Below are 17,966 nucleotides of genomic sequence, written 5' to 3'. Positions count from 1 at the left end.
TAATTTCAAATATCTCATTCAAATGACAGTTTTTTTATTCTAATGGACTTTCGGCCCTAGATAATAATGTAATCTTTCATTCCGCGTTTATATTTTTCAAAAATACTTATTATTTTCTTAAAATTCGAAAAAAATGAATGCATTGAGAAAGCATTGGCCCGAAATTTGGCGCCTATGCTCTTGTTAGATTTTCTAATAACAATTAAGACAATGAAAAAACCATGAAGTTATTTATTAATGCAATATTATTTTCATTACAAAAACTCTTTTTGAATAAAATTGTTTCTCATTCTAACAGACCTAGTTTTATAATCATGACCTAGACTCTAGACAAAATAATAACTATTTATTGCTCTGTTAAATCACAATCACAGATCAAACTTACGATGGGTTACGGTTACATGATTGCAAATACTTCTAGCCCACCTCTAGGTCAGAATCAGGTATAAGAATTATTATACGACCGATTCCTATGGGTCCGTCTCGCGATCGCGCCACAAGGAATAGAACCGAACCGACCGGCGACCTGACTACATGCAGAAGGCGATTGCAGAATTTGCAGATCCTTCTAGCTTTTTGTGCATACGCGGTACGAATAGATTATTTTATTTTTATAAGTTTAAGTTTATGGATACGTACCTATTTAAAACATATTTTTTCACCTAAAATATTGTCTGAAGCTATTTCTTTATGGCGTTTATGTAATTTATTATTCTAAATACGAAATAAGCCACAATTTAACTTAAAAAATTATTTCGTTAACTTTTATTTCGAACGTCGTTGTCAAAATACAAAATATTAATAATTTAAACAAAAATGATGTAGCTTAGTAAAAAAAAAATCTTCTAATAATTGCCGATATGAATGAGTTAGAATAAATTATATTATTAGAAGAATTTTTTTTTACTAAGCAACAACATGTTTGTTTAATTTATTAATACTGTGTATTTTGACAACGACGTCCGAAGTGGAGGTCGAAACGTTAACAAAAATTCATTTTTTAAGTTAAATTGTGGCTTATTTCCCATTTATAAAAATAAATTACACAAACGCCACAAAAAATAGCTTTAGAACAATATACATAATATTATGTATAATGCCAATCATCACTATCCGTAAATAGATACACATGAAATATTTAGCACTATAAATATTAAAATAAATATTTTAGGTTAAATTATATGTTTTAAATACAGATCCAAAAACTTCGGTTCGGTTCTATTCCTTGGCGCGGTGAGGACCCTTAAGTCCGATTATGTACTTTCGGCTCATTCGGCTGGGCTCGCTATTTTAGTAAACTCCCAAAAAGAGAGATAGAAGTAGGAGGTTCTAGTTCAAAGATATTTTCTACATGCCAATGTTAATGTTGCTATGATTTCTGGTTTTAATGTCTGGAACTTTTATATTGGTCCACTATCTCAAATGCAGTTCAAACACTGTGTCTTAAAAAGCTATGTTCCATATTTCTTTAATTTATACTGTATCTCTGGCCCCTGTGAATAAGCACATAAGTCAACAAATTATCAAAACTGAGATATTACGTACTTAACGTTAAAATGTAATTCCCCGGCCTGCACATAAACAAATAAGTCCAATATTTTCAAATTTAGAGAATTATGAGCATGTGAATATTCAAACATCTCGAAAATTATGAAACGTAACAGAATAACTAGTCTTATACGGTTTCAATACATTTTTGCGAATTGGAAACAAGCCGATAAGTACAGTTATTTGCTTATTCACCACGCGATTTATCGGACTGGGTTCACTTGAAACTTCTATAGTAGGCATTTTACCCATGTTATAAATGTTATTCTTTGTCATTCTTTTCTCACACCATCGTCAGAAAATACTCAATTCCACATAATGGAAAATTGGTCGGACGTAGAGACAATGGCCATATAACTCATTATGCACAACCAATACAAAATAATAATATTTCGTATCAATCACTGAGCATGCTGGAAGATTATTTTTTAGAAAATACAAAAGAGTTGAAAAACCCTGTAACAGATACGGGTGAAAAATCAGAAACGACAGTTTATAACAGTTTTGAAAATATAGTCGAAAATGAAACCCAATTAAATCTTAGTGATAACAGCATAGATGATCCGAACTTTACCTGTCATTCGATTTAAATAGCAGCGTAGAAAGCGATGACGAAACAACAGCAGTTCGAAGGAATATGAATAAAGACGTTCCTACTCCTTTAGCTAAATGTAGAGGCAATGAAAAAACAAGTCGATCCAGAAATCAGAGAAAACTAGCTAAAGTATTACGAAATACAGGCAAGTCATACATAACAGAAATGGCAAAAACAATAGCAGCAAGAACAGTGAACCCGTTAAACAACTGCCGCCTTAAGTGTAAAATAAGGTGTTCTGATGACACAAGATGTTCACTTTTTAATGAATACTGGCAACTTGGAGACCGTAATAGAAGAGCAAATTTTATATCCTCTTTAGTTTGCATAGTGGATAAAAAACTGTACGAGTACGAAATAATTCTGACAGAGTACGAAAATTTTCTTGTAAATATGAAGTTTTTGTTAATAGGAATCGAGAAAAAATATGCAAGAAGTGTTTAATTGTTACGTTTGGTGAAACCAATACCTTCATATACCAAACTATAGTAAACAGATAGATAAACTCCGTTATAATTGAAATAACATGAACTATATATATATATATATATATATATATATATATATATATATATATATATATATATATATATATATATATATATATGCAGAGTACCTACACATCTAAATTACTAAAAACACGCAAACATAAACCTAAGCAAACAGAAGCGAACAATACAAGACTGTACTACACACAATACAGTCACAATCGGAACGATGTTATGTTATTTAAGAAGAACAGTGAAAACTAAGACCATTGTTTTAAAAAGAATTTTTTAAATAGTCTTTTAGTCTTTTTTAAACAAAGCTAAGACAGTTTGAAACAAAGGAATACTACAGATGCCTGTTGTTTCCGATAATCCGAGACAATTAACGTCGCTCTGCCACCGGCGCCGTGTGCCATGAGTCATTTTTACTATCGTATAGTTTAAATTACACAAATATACATTATCTCTCAATTATTATATTACATACATTTTTATTGTTGAAATGTTTGTCTGATGAAAATCGGTCCGGGTTAGCCGGACTTCCGGGTTATCGGGGTCTGACTTATCGGGGTTCCACTGTACGAAAGTTACACTATCTGGGACACGTAATGGGGGGACAGCGATATGAACTGCTAAGACTGATAATACAAGGAAAGATAAGAGGAGGAAGGAGTATAGAAAGAAAGATAGTGTCCTGGTTGAAGTATTTAGGAACTGGTTTAAATACAGTTCTATAGAACTCTTCAGAGCAGCGGTAGATAGAGTAAAGATAGTGATGATGATATCCAACCTCCGATTGGGAGACGGTGCGTAAAGAAGAAGAGGAACATGCTTGGGATAAGATAGGGAAACGTTTAGAGAGACATGTGCTGTTTCCCATAAATTCTAGAGTTTCGCTACATACTGGTGCAGAAATGGGCTATCTCTCTCAGAATGTGGTCCAAAATCTGATCCGATAGTCCAGGAACCAAAGCTTTTCACCTCGCAATTTTTACAGAATAAATCGATTTGCTTGAAAATTTGAGAATAAGTAGTAGATAGTCCAAGGATCAAAGTCTATATGATGCCGACAGGTGCTTTTACCATGGGGGTGGTTGCAACCCCATCTCGGGGGTGGAAATCTTTTATCATATTTTGACCGCAAAAGTTAATAACATTCATTCTAAGCAAAAAATGTTCTATACATTTTTTTGATAAAATTCATAGTTTTTGATTTCTTCGCTATCGAAAGTGTTAGTTTTTTTTACTCGACACCGTAAGGTACAAGAGGACGGCTTAAGTAAGTAAGTAAGTAAGAAAGTGTTAGTTTTATATCTAAAAATTCAATGTTGTTCTGAAGTTATTTCCTTGTGGCATTTTTATGATTAATTATTTAGATGGGAAATAAGCCACAATTAAATTGAAAAAATAATTTTATTAACGTTTCGAAGCCCAAATCGGGTTTAGTTGTCAAAATACAAAATACTATTAAAATAAATAAAAATGTTGCTAAGTAAAAAAATTCTTCTAATAATTTATTTAATCTGACTCATTTATATTGGCAATTCAGACGTATATTATACATTTTAAAGTAGAAGACTTTAAAATGATATCGCCAATATTTATGAGTTGCGTTCCTGGGACGACTTTACTAAAAGAGAGTTCATTCGATTACATGAAATCAATCCCAACTCAAGAATATCCGTCACAAAAAAAAATCATAGCATGTGATCTGTCTTTAAAAAGACAAACAAATGCAACGATGACAGTAAAATTCTCGCGTTAGAGATTCCATAGTAAATCACGAGGGAAAACCAGGAAAAAACCTCGCGATACTATCCCGACATCGTAAGTATTTGGTCTTACATTTAATTTACTTTCAAAAAACTAATACCAAATTCTGACTTTAATATGTTTAAATTATAAATAATATTAATACAATAAGTAATACTAAAATATAAAATTTGTACTAACTCGATATGTTATTGATCGCCTAATCGTGAAATTTTCTTTCTATTGACTTCCTCTTTCAGTATGGGTAACCACATCCTACTGCATTCTACCGAGGAATTTGCGACACAATTGGTTTCATTTAGCATAATTAGAGCCGCTTCTTTGATTTTTCTCTTTTTACTATCTGATTCTTTCAGGACTATACTTGAATCTCTCCACTGAACTCTATGTTCATTATCCCATGCGTGTTGACATATTTGAGATCTATCAAATTCTCTATTTTTAATATAAGACTGATGCTCACTTATTCTAACGTTTAATGGTCTTGATGTTTCACCTAAATAAAATTGTTCGAATTCACAAGGTATTTTATAAATGCAATTCTTTGTTTTTTCTTGTTCATTGTTAGGTTTAGTTTTAGATAGAATATATCTCAATGTGTTTGTTGTTTTGAATGTTGTTGAAATGTTGAATTTATTTCCTATTGTTTTAAGTTTCTCGGATAGTCCTTTTATATATGGTATTGATATTTTCCTCGATATTTTATATATGGCTTCGAAACGTTAATAAAATTATTTTTTCAATTTAATTGTGGCTTATTTCCCACTAAATAGGTAATCATAAAAATTCAATGTTTTTCGATGGTATATTCATTTACGATTCACTCAATTTTTGCCGTAGAACAAATTTTATAAAACCAGGTTTTTGGGAATTAAATTACCTACAATTTGATATTTAAACATTTTTTTGTATCTCTAATACTAATCTTTCTATTCTGAAGAAAATGGCAGTCAAACTTCTAGAATCTATTAATAATACATAAATGAAGAATAATAAATAAGGCCAATGACTAAAAACACTGCTAACTTAAATTATTATACTTCAAATTGGATTTCTCCATGTTTTTTAAAAAAATATATTGATTTTGTAACCATAACTTTTTTATTTTTTATCTTAGAAGATTCGTTAATATAGTTATTTATGAAACAGTTCGTGAAGTATGCTTTTTGCGAACAGACGTGATGTTTATAGGTAAGTTCGCAAAAAGTACTTCACTCACAGTTTCATACAATATTTTATCTACGAGAAACAAATAAAAAGCTGTAACTCTTCGTCACTCGAATTTATTTCTATTCTACAATTTTTAGAACTTTGACGTTTAAAAATTCTAACTTCTTTCAAACCACAAAACTGTCAAAACTTTTGTCGTCATTTATTCCTCATTATGTCATCACCATGACAACGCGAAAGTTAAGGATATTTAATTATATGAAAGTGTGTCAAAAACAGTGCGAGAAAGTAAGTCCCATTTAAAATACATTGTTACTTCACGCACACTTTAAACACTTCACGCACTACTATCTATAATTACAGTTTTCACAAACTAAAAACTTGTACATAATATGACATAGAGTAGATAAAAGAATTTTGTAGGTTTTTACATTATTAGTTAATATTAAATCTTTTTAAAATTCTCAGTCACAAAAAGAGGTGGCATTGAAAGGGTTAGTAAAGGTGGTTTTTGCATGATATAACAAGTTTTAATTGTCAATAGCTCACTCAATTTTTAATGTAAAAAAAATTTTTGCAAACCAAATTCTTGGGAATTAAATAAGCTACAATTTAATATTTAAATATTATTTCGTATCTCTGATGCTACTCTTTCTATTCTGAATAAAAGGGCATTTTTTACCAAACTACAAAAACTCGTTGTTCGCTTTTAACTCAATTTTTTAAAAACTAATCATTCTAATTCGATCTAACTTCTAGAACCTATTAACAATACATAAATCAAGAAAACCAAATCAGGTAAATGACAAATTTTAATTAGGGTGGTGATTGTGGTGATTAAGGGGTTGTTTACGATCCCTTTTTTTCTGAAAATAATAGGGACTGACATTCTTTTCATAAGTCACTTAATTTTTTAAGCTAAAGATCTTTTTTTATTTCTGAAGATACATATTTTTAAATACTTTAAATTAGTTTCAACAAGTTATCCTCGAAAAATCCATAGTTTTCCCGTCCTTTGACTTTTAAACTACAATATTTAGCATTTGACGAAGAAGAGCCAACATATAATAAAGTATACCTCGATTACTATTGGTCTTGAAGCAAATAAAAAAAATGGTTTTGTTTACTTTTTCAAAAGGTACATTTTTGTTAAGAAAAGCTGTTTTGATAAAACGAAAGCTTTTTGAGTTATTAGCAGAAAACTGATTCAAAACATTGATTTTTTCGATATAAAACTAACACTTTCGATAGCGAGTAAATCGAAAACTATTAATTTTTTCAAAAAAATGTGTAAAACGTTTTTTGCTTATAATGAATGTTTTTACCAACTCTTGCGGTCAAAATATAATAAAAATTTCCACCCCAAGATGGGGTGACAACCACCCCCATGGTAAAAGCGCCTTTTGGCATGATAAAGATTTTGATCATTGGACTATCCACTACTTATTCTCAAATTTTCAAGCAAATTGATCCATTCTGCAAAAATTGCGAGGTTTTGTCCTATTTTAAGCTTCACTACTTGGACTACAATGTACTACAATATGCCCGTACTGGACTACAATATGCCCGTATTGCTTATGTTAACAAGTTGCTATCACTATTAGAGGTGGGAGAGAATACGCGGTGAAGATCTTAAAATTTCATTTGTTTAAATAGAAAGCGTATAAAAGTGAAAAATTTTAATTTTCAATATTTTCATTCATTTTTTTAACACAGTTTGAACAACAAAAACTTTTCTTACAAGTGCAAACCTTGCACTTTGATATTTTTCTTAATACATATAATGTGGAATTACATAATTTCGGTCCCTATTATTCCAGAAAATGGAACGTCCATGTAAGAAATTCCGATTTGCCATCGACAGGGGAGGTACATTCACAGATGTCTTCGCTAAATGTCCTAACGGAAAAATCAGAGTCCTGAAATTGCTCTCAGAGGATCCTCAACATTACAAGGATGCTCCAACGGAAGGAATCAGGCGTATATTACACGAGGTAAGATTTAAAGAAATGTACATCTGCGAAATCTAATCAGAGTTTACTATTAACACGGCATTTCCTCTATCTATTTTGTTTGAAAAGTTTTGTAAATTTAGGTTAGTAATATTTATTTTACAGTAATTTCTTAAAAGGTGTAACACATTATAGTTTAGGGAAATAAGGAAAAAAAATAACCTGTTGGTGACACAACCCCCTCCAGGCCAAAAACAAATTTTTTGAGTTGGTTGGACCCCTATAATAAGAATCTATATGTTAAGAAGAACCTATATGTACTGTTATATAATTTTATGGGGAAAATTCAGAGATTTCAATTTATGTCCAAGACCACGAGATCGTACATTCTTGTCGCCCTGTACTTACATACTGTAGTACATTTATTTTCCTTGTTTTGTCCTGGATGAAGTGAGCAACGAGAAATACTAGATGCCACAAACTAAAGGTAATATTTTAAAATCAATTAGCCCTGAGAATAAATTTTATTGGAAAGTTTTATTAAATTTTGGTTTTGTTTCCATGAGTAGTAATTAAAATAATTAATTAATTAATCAAATTAATCAATTAAGCTGATCAATCTCTTAAAAGAGAGAAAATAGAGAGCATAATAGTACATATAAGCACAAATGCAGATAAAAACGGTAAATTTTCGCTATTTTCGTCTATCATCAAAAAGTGAAGAGTTTGAGAGTAAAGTAGACTTTACACTACATGATTTATCATGCGATTTGTCATATGATTTTCCCATGACGAGCCGCATGACAATGCTTATGACAAAACGAGCCGTATAACAATGCAAAATCATATTATGACAAATCACACAGTGTAAACATGTAAATTTCACTCCATGACATTTTAAATCATATGACAAATCACATATAAATCATGTAATGTAAAGTCCACTTAAGAAACTTATAAACCATTAAACAACTTCAATATGGAGTTTTCAGAATATGCCTATCCTTAATTTGTTACTTAGAAAATTACAAAATAAGTAATACATTTTGGGTTTTTATTAATACTCATACGTTATTTTAAAATGAATTTAGAACCTTCTTATTACACGGAATGCTGAGACTTGTGGTGCTTAATAGCTTTTGAATAGCAAATTAATTTATTTTGCAACAATATACACACAGTCAGCAAATGATAAAGTCAGGTACAGTAATACTATGGATAGTTTATAAAAGCAGAATATTTATACTACTAGTTTAACTTAAAACAAATAATGACAAAAATTTTTTTAAAGATTTCAAAATTATTAGGCAAGAACATCGATTTTTTGCTTATAAAAATTAGAATAACTTTTTAACCATTACCTTTAGAAAAATTATTTTTTCATATTTAGAAAGATTGCGTTTTTTTCACAAATTTAACAAGGGAAAAAATTGTATCACGACTATTATGGAAGAAGTTGGTTTCTCATTTTTTAATTCACAGCAGTCTTCTTTAGGAAAATTAAGAAATCAAATTAGCCACATTTGAAAGAACGTACCGGTTGTCCCAATAAGAATGGCTCTCGGCCATATCTCAGGAACCGTTTATAGTGCAGCTTTGCGGAAAAAATATTTATAACAAAAGTAGCCTCAGGAAAAGCCTGGAAAGTATTTTCATATTTGTAGTCCACCGCTAGAGGGCGTAATTGAATATCAAAAATTAAAAAATCAAAATTTTACAAAATTTCCCAATGTATGGGCACTGGAAATCCAATCATCGTATTCTTCATAAAATTCTGCGCATATTTGATTTCACAGGTTTAAGTCTACCTTTGCAAATAAGAGGTAGGAGTGAGTGGGAACCTTCTTCTGAAAAAAATGGCTGTAAGTTCGGTTCTGCTAAATCAAATTTTGCATACTTGATCTTGTTGAAAACAGCTCTTTTTCGTCAATGTAAGAGTCTTATTTTCGAAATAGCCTAATAAGTACTATGCAAGCTAGGAGGCGTTATTTAATTATTTTTAGAAATCTAATTTTCTTTGGAAAATATTAAATACAAGTATGCATTTTTAATCCTGTATTATAAAATTAGACCAAATTAGCAACATAATACCGAAAACCGCATGTCGATACCTTTTTTCTACCTCAAAATATCTTAAGAAATGTGTAAATTTTAAACATAACCATTACTGTCACCGGTAAACGAGGTTAAGGAAAAGTAGTGTGCTATGGAAAAAACAAATAAACATTTTCCAGATATAAACGTATATAATTAATTAAAACAACGATAAGACAAACAACACTACTAAATATAACAAAGAAATAAAAGCAACTACTTACTTAGTCTTAGTGACTGCCTAAATGTTCAAATTGTTGCCCATCATTTTCGATGCAAGCATTCAATCTTTCAAGAGCAGATTGAATAGCAACAGGTTTAACTATTTTAGACTTTTATTATTTATTTTATGAGGACGGATTAAAGACCTTGTTTTTGCCGCTAGGCCCACTACTCGAGAAAACATGATCTAAAATCTAGAGAACACGAAACGCCATTCAAAGCATTGCGAAAGCAGAAATTGAGACTACTGTTCAATCTACTCTTGAAAGAGTAAATGCTTGCATCGAAAATGATAAGCAACAATTTGAACATTTAGGTCGTCACTAAGTAAGTAGTTGCTTTTATTTCTTTATTATATTTTATAGTGTTATAGTGTTAACTTATTGTTGTTTTAATTAATTATATACGCGTACATCTGGAAAATGTTTCTTTGTTTTTCCATAGCACACTACTGTTCCTTAATTTCGTTTACTGGTGACAGTAACAGTTATGTTTAAAATAAAAAGGTATCGACATGCGATTTTCGGTATTATGTTGCTAATTTGGTGTAATTTTGTAATACAGGATTAAAAATGCATACTTGTATTTAATATTCTCCAAAGAAAACTAGATTTCCGAAAATAATTAAATAACGCCTACTAGCTGGCATATTACTTATTAGGCTATTTCGAAAATACGACTTTTACATTCGAAAATATGAATTTTATGAAAAATACGATAATTGGATTTCCAGTGCCCTTTCATTGAGTAAATTTTGTAAAATTTTGATTTTTAATTTTTGAAATTTAATTACGCCCTCTAGCGGTGGACCTACAATTATGAAAATAATTTCCAGGCTTTTCCCGAGGCAACTTTTGTTATAAATATTTTTTCTCAAAGCTGTACTATAAACGGTTCCTGAGATATGGCCCAGAGAAATTCTTACTGGGACACACGGTACTTAAAAGTTTTAATGTACAAAATATAAAAAATATTTCCTTTTAACGGAATCGTATACAAAGCTTCAAAAAAAGAGCTGTTAACTCTATCTCTGGTTCTCGTTTATAGATTTCGACGTTTTTTTTGTTAATTTGTATTTACTTTTTGCGTACATTACGAATATGCATTATTTAAAAAAATTAATCTTTATATAAACCATCTAATTTTTTAACAATTTACTTATTTTTCAATTTTTTTTAGTTTTTTAAATTTTTTTTTATTTTTTTTTAATAATATTTGAAGTAATTTTATTCACAAAATATAAATATTTATAATAATTAATATAATTATTAATATTAAAATTTTTTTTTTCAAAACATTGAAAAAAAAAGTTTAAACAAATTAGATGGTTTACATAACAATTAATTTATTTTAATAATGAATATTCGTAATGTACGCAAAAAGTACATATAAATTAAAAAAAAATGTGTGTGTACTTTGCACGCACGTAAAAAGATATTCTTCTCTTATATAATAGGTAATTTAAACGAAGTAAATATACTTAACAGGTTATTTGTATTTTATTTAAAAATCAAACTAACTTTCTTATCTACCACTTTCAAAATATTTTTATTAAAACAGTCAAAAATAAAAAAAATATGGATCGCCCAGGATTTGAACCCGCGTCATTCCAATCTCAGAGCTAACGCATTACCAACTACTCCAGCGAGGTCTTTGTAATTGACATGTAAGTTTCGGATATAATTACACAACACGGCGACATATAGTGTAAAAATGTTATGCTTACATAATATTTTATTATTTTACTACAGAGAAACACAAATCCAAAAACACAAGAATTATAATAAATAATACATTTCCTAAAAACACTAATATATTCTTTTAATGACTTATTTGCACGGTTACAGATACATACATACCTATCTTGAAAGATTAGCAATGAACTACGTACTGTCTGTGTACATACTGTCTGCGCAGGCGCACAGATTTATGTACAATTTTACCGTCAATCGAATCGCGCCTAAAGAAGAATATCTTAAAAAAACGTCGAAATCCATAAACGAGAACCAGACACAGTTAACAGCTCCTTCCTCCTTCCCATCGCTCTCCCAAGTTTTAAGGCTGGCCGATTTTAAGGACCACATTTTGAAGTTTTGTGGTCGATTCTCTTTTTATATTTGGCACATTAAAACATTGAAGTATGTTGTTTCAAATGTGCCTAATTTGATTTCTTAATTGTTATAAACAAAGCTGCTGTGAATTAAAAAAAGACGGAAGCATCAACTTCGTCCCTAACTGTCCTAGGACCATTTTTTCTCTTTTTAAATTTGTAAAAAAAAATCTTTCAATGATTTATTGCCTTGTACAATTTTTGAGCAAGGATGAATTACATGCACATGTTAACTTAATAATCTTAAGACATCGACTTAATGTTGACTGCTTTTTAATATCTAATGTAACAATAATGTAATTTAGACGTTTTTACACATATTGAAGTGGCTAGTTTCAACTACTTGTACACTGGACGTTTACACTGATGATGGTCAGTTCGACCGAAAACGTTTTGTACATTTTCCACTTCTATGTGGATAAATTTTAAGACTTTTAATAAATTCATATACCTATATGCAACAGAAGTGTTTACTTCATTCCACCTTGTTTTATATCCTTACCATCAAGTCCTGATGTTTTTAGGATATCGATTAGTTTCTCATGTGCTACTTTGTCAAATTCCTTCTCGAAATCAATGAAATATGCATACACATCGCAGTTGACATCCCTGTATTAAAATTTGTAAACTGAAAAGTGTTTCCCTCAGCCGGAGTCTTGAGCTGAACCCAAATTCAACTTCACGTAGGTGTTCTTCTAATTTGATGTACCTACCTATATGAGCGAGTGAATGATAGTAAGGAGTACATTTATTAAGTACATGACTCATTAAGCTAATTAATCTGTGTTCTTCACATTTCCTAGTCTGGGCTAGTAGCCAGTCTTTTGGTAAGTGACCAGTCTCATAAATATGTTGTTGAATAACTTTGTCAGACCTGTCATTTGGTGTGCCTCTAATAGCTTTAAAATTTCACCATGCACATCATCAGGTCCTGATAACTGCCCATTTCTAATTCGCTTAATGACATTAGTTACTTCTTCGTTTGTTATTTCAGTCGGTCTTCTTGCCGTAATCATCATCATCATCATCCTCCAGCCCTTTGCGTCCACTGTTGGTCATAGGCCTCCCTAATTTTTGTCCATTGTGCTATTAGTATAGTACAGTTGATCCAAAAGATGGCATAACCCAGACATCCAAAGTGAAAGTTATCCTTCAACACCAAATTGTTCTATATGGTCCACACAATGTCCAGAAAAAAGTCACACAATTTTGAGCGTCGGGTTTGGGGGGGGGGGGGGGGAGAGGGGGGGAGAAATCGGTAAATTCGTAGTTTTTTAAGTTTTTCGCCAATATTTCTAAAACTATGCGGTTTAGCATGAACAACCTTCTATACAAAATTGTTCTACATTAAATTTGAAATAAAAAAGGTCCTATGCATAATCTTTCTAAAATGAATGGTTCCAAAGTTACGGAGGTAGTATAGTATAACTGGTCCAAAAAAAGGCCTAACCCAAACATCCAAAGTAAAAGTTTTCCTCCAACACCAAAATGTTCTATATGGTCCACATATTGTTCAGTAAAAAGTTACACCATTTTGAGCGTCCGGTTTGGGAGGGAGATGGGAGAGAAGCCGGTAAATTAGTAGTTTTTTTAAGTTTTTCGTCAATATTTCTAAAACTATGCTTTAGCGTAAACAATGTTATATACAAAAATGTTCTACATGAAATTCAAAACAAAAAATGTTCTATACATAATTGCTATAAAATCAACGGTTCCAGAGTTACGGAGGGTGAAAAGTCGAGGTTTTCGATACTTTTTATATTTTTTGGGCAATATTTATGATATAACTATACCAAAAACCCAGACATCCAAAGTGAAAGTTATTCTCCAACACCAAATTGTTCTATATGGTCCACATAATGTTCAGAAAAAGTCACACCATTTTGAGCGTCGGGTTTGGGGGGGGGGGGGAGAGGAGAGGGGGGGGGAGAAATCGGTAAATATAAAAAGTATCGAAAACCTCCACACTTTTCACCCTCCGTAACTCTGGAACCGTTGATTTTATAACAATTATGTATAGAACCTTTTTTGTTTTAAATCTTATGTAGAACATTTTTCTGTAGAACATTCCTTACGCTAAAGCATAGTTTTAGAAATATTGACGAAAAACGTAAAAAAACTACTAATTTATCGAATTCTCCCCCATCCCCCCCCCCCCCCCCCCCCCCCCAAACCGGACGCTCAATAAGGTGTAACTTTTTACTGAACAATATGTGGACCATATAGAACAATTTGGCGTTGAAGGAAAACTTTTACTTTGGATGTCTGGGTAAGGCCTTTTTTGGACCAATTATATTATACTACCTCCGTAACTTTGGAACCGTTAATTTTAGAAGGGTTATGCATAGAGCCTTTTTTATTTCAAATTTAATGTAGAACAATTTTGTGTAGAGGGTTGTTCATGCTAAACCGCTTAGTTTTAGAAATATTGATGAAAAACCTAAAAAACTACGAATTTGCAGATTTCTCCCCCCTCTCCCCCCCAAACCCGACGCTCAAAATGGTGTGACTTTTTTCTGAACATTATGTGGACCATATAGAACAATATGGTGTTGGTGGATAACTTTCACTTTGGATGTCTGGGTCTGGGTCTAACTATACCATACTAGGGGAGAGTGGTCTATGCTGGGACATGGTTCATAGTGGGACAAATGACCTGGCAACCTTGTAAATTGCGTCGAACACCTCAAATCACTTGTGTTGAGTCATATGTTCAGACACGTTGTGTTTTGTGATTAATTTGCGGTTTCCGGTCGATAATAAGAGAAATATTTAATATTTTCAATAAAAAGGTAAGTAAATATATGTCATTTCTACATTTAGAGTCAAATAATTTCGTTTATAACTTTTTTATTAGTAAATATTTTAAAAACATACTTAGTATGTTTTGAGGTTATGATATGAGAGAGTAGATCGGCTAGTAAATATTTGTTTTCATGTTGCCAATTTTAAGTAATCAGTTAGAATTTATTTTTCGTGGAATGGTTCATACTGGGAAATATCTATGTGGTGCATAGTGGGACATCTAAAAAAGTGGTCTATACTGGGACGCATGTAAATAGTGTATGTTTTAAGCGTTTTTCTGATGATTTTTCTTTAAAAGTAGGTTTCTAATCAAATATTTTTAACTTTTGTATATTTAAAACATATCAATGTTGCCAAATTGAATAAAAAACAATTAAAGATGATAATTTTTATATCTTGTTTAATTTTCTTACAGATTTTTTAACAATGCCTAAGTGGGCGAGGGGAAAGCTACAAGATCATTATGAAGATAGTGCGATACTTCACTTGGAAAGAGCAAACCAGATAAAGAAAGCTGTCCTACAAGTAATCAGCGGTCAGAAAACCTTAAGAGAAGCAGCAGAAATAAACTCTATATCAAAATCGGCTTTGCAGCGTCATGTTTCAAAATATAAGGCTCTCTCAGGTGATGAAACAGAGAAGTATGATTTTACACAAAAACATGGGTATAAATCCGTATTTACTGAAGCACAAGAAGCTATGTTGGCACAATATTTACTTGATGCCTCTTATATGTGCTACGGTTTAACTGAAAGAGAGACTAGAATTTTGGCTTATTCTTTTGCCATTACAAATTCAATTGTTATACCAGACTCTTGGAATTTAAATGGTGCTGCTGGGACTGAATGGATGAAAAATTTCCGACATCGTAATTCGCGGTTGAAGTTACGCACACCGGAAGCTACCAGTTTGTCTCGTGCGACAAGCTTTAACAAACACAATGTTAGTGAGTTTTTTTAAAATCTAACGAGTGTGCTTCAAAAGTATAAATTTTGTGCAAGTGACATCTATAATTTAGACGAGACCGGAGTTACGACTGTTCACAAGCCTCCAAAGATATAAGCGCAAAGTGGTTGCAAACAAGTCGGAAAAATCACTTCGGGAGAACGAGGTATTTTAGTAACAATGTGTTCTGTAATATCTGCAAATGGTACTTTTATTCCACCATTTATGGTTTTCCCAAGAAAAAAATTTATCCCAAAAATGTTACAACACGCTCCTCCTGGTTCTGGTGGTTCCGCATTTCCTTCAGGTTGGATGACTGCGAACACGTTTTCAGAATGTTTGGATCATATTATCAAACATACTAACTGCTCTCCTGCTAAAAAGATATTAATTATATTGGACAATCATGAAAGCCATTAAGCAGTTGATGTTTTAAAGAAAGCAAAAGATAATGGCATAGTATTATTGACCATACCACCACACTGCAGTCATCGGCTGCAGCCTTTGGATGTTTCCTGCCATGGTCCTTCAAGTCATACTACAATAGAGCATCTGATGAATGGATGATTAATCACCCGGGTACACCTTTAACAATTTATAACATAAGTGAAATTGTTGGTAAAGCATTTCCTTTAGCCTTTACCCCAACCAATATCTTAAAAGGTTTCCAGAAAACTGGAATTTGTCCGCTGAATTCCAACATTTTTACAGACCAAGATTTCATGATGTCTTATGTCACAGATCGGCCGTCTGAAGTTGCAGCTTTACCAAATCCAGAACCTCAAAATACTACAACAAACGAAGCAAATACTCCACCCCAGTCATCCACTGAGGTTCATATTGTTCCCATAGAAAAGATATCAGTTGATTCAAATGAAATTAATACTGCCTATTTTGAACCTTCTGATTTATCTCCAGTAGCTGGACCTTCTCATTCTAGAGCATCAATATTAATAACACCCTGAAGTCATTAGGCCTCATCCAAAAGCACCTCCTAGAAAAAATACCACCAAAAGAAAGAAGGGGCAATCACTAGTACTTACAGACACTCCTATAAAAGATAAAATAGAAGAAGAGTATAGACAAAGACAAGAAAAGAAACAGTTAAAAGAAAACAAGAAACAGAAAGTCACAAAACAAGTGTTTGGAGCATTACAAAAAATAGAAACTAAAAAAAATAAGAACATATTATGTAGTGTAGATTTATTACCTAACAAAAGGTACAAACGCCAATCAAGCTCTGAAGAGTCCGAAACAGACGACGACATGGAATTCAACGCACTTTGTGACGATGAAGACAATGATTTAGAGCCAGATATTCATATTGGCGATTTTGTTATTGTGAAATACCCTACCAAAAAAACTGTTCGTCATTATGCTGGATGTGTTGAAGATATTATTAAAGGTGAATATGTGATTTCTTTCCTTCGTAAAACATTGGGCAATACATTTACTTATCCCGAGAAAGAAGATATAGACACAATAGAACAAGATAGTATTGTTAGGATTTTACCAAAACCTAGCGCAATAGGTTCAACGGAACGTTCAGCAAATCAGCTACAGTTCCAGTTTGATTTTTCTACATATAAAATGTTTTAAATGCTTTCTGTAATCTTAATTTTTATATAAATAAATTTCTTAATATTTTTAATATTGATTCCCCATGAACACCTACTTATCTCCTGCTTCAACTATATGGTCCCAGTATGGACCATATGTGTCCCAATATAAACCAATAGGAGTCCCACTATGAACCAATATTGGTCCATACTGGGACAAATGGTTCATACTGGGATAATGATTATGCAGTCCTTTCTATTAACTTTATCTAAAATTCCAATTGACACATAATCGAGGATATTCAAAGCAGTGATTTTATACGTTCAAACCTTTAGAAAAATAAGAGATGCAACCGAAAGACTGAAATGTTCAAAAGTGTCCCACTATAGACCACCCTCCCCTATATATTTTGAGCACTTTGCATCCAATTTCTTGACATTTTCTTAAGATCGTCAGTCCAACGAGTAGGGGGTCTTCCTCTACTTCTTTTGTATAATCTCGGCCTCCATTCAAGTCATCTCTTTGTCCACCTCCCATCACTGATTCGGGCGAAGTGTCCGGCCCAGTTCCATTTCAGGGTAGTAATTCGGGAAATTAAATAGGTAACTCCTGTTCTTCGTCTTCATTTCTAACTCGGTCACGAAGCGATATACTCAACATTGAACTTTCCATTTTCCTTTGAGTTATTTACAGCATTTTAGGGT

The 17,966-nt window shown here is 31.9% G+C and overlaps 1 protein-coding gene across 2 annotated transcripts in view; it reads left to right on the top strand.

Annotated features, from left to right (window-relative positions):
• LOC126884042 (5-oxoprolinase) overlaps window positions 1-17,966 on the top strand; it is a 657,750-nt gene that overhangs the window by 13,769 nt on the left and 626,015 nt on the right. For both annotated transcript variants that reach the window (XM_050649831.1, XM_050649830.1), the window contains exon 2: window positions 7,395-7,568. In XM_050649831.1, the coding sequence (XP_050505788.1) occupies window positions 7,398-7,568 (171 nt within the window). In that variant the 5' untranslated portion in view covers window positions 7,395-7,397. The remainder of the gene's footprint in view (window positions 1-7,394; window positions 7,569-17,966) is intronic.

Source organism: Diabrotica virgifera, chromosome 4, assembly GCF_917563875.1.
Source record: "Diabrotica virgifera virgifera chromosome 4, PGI_DIABVI_V3a".
Classification (NCBI taxonomy): domain Eukaryota; kingdom Metazoa; phylum Arthropoda; class Insecta; order Coleoptera; family Chrysomelidae; genus Diabrotica; species Diabrotica virgifera.
The sequence above is the reverse complement of the archived record's forward strand: the minus strand, read 5'-3'. Positions and strand labels throughout refer to the sequence as shown.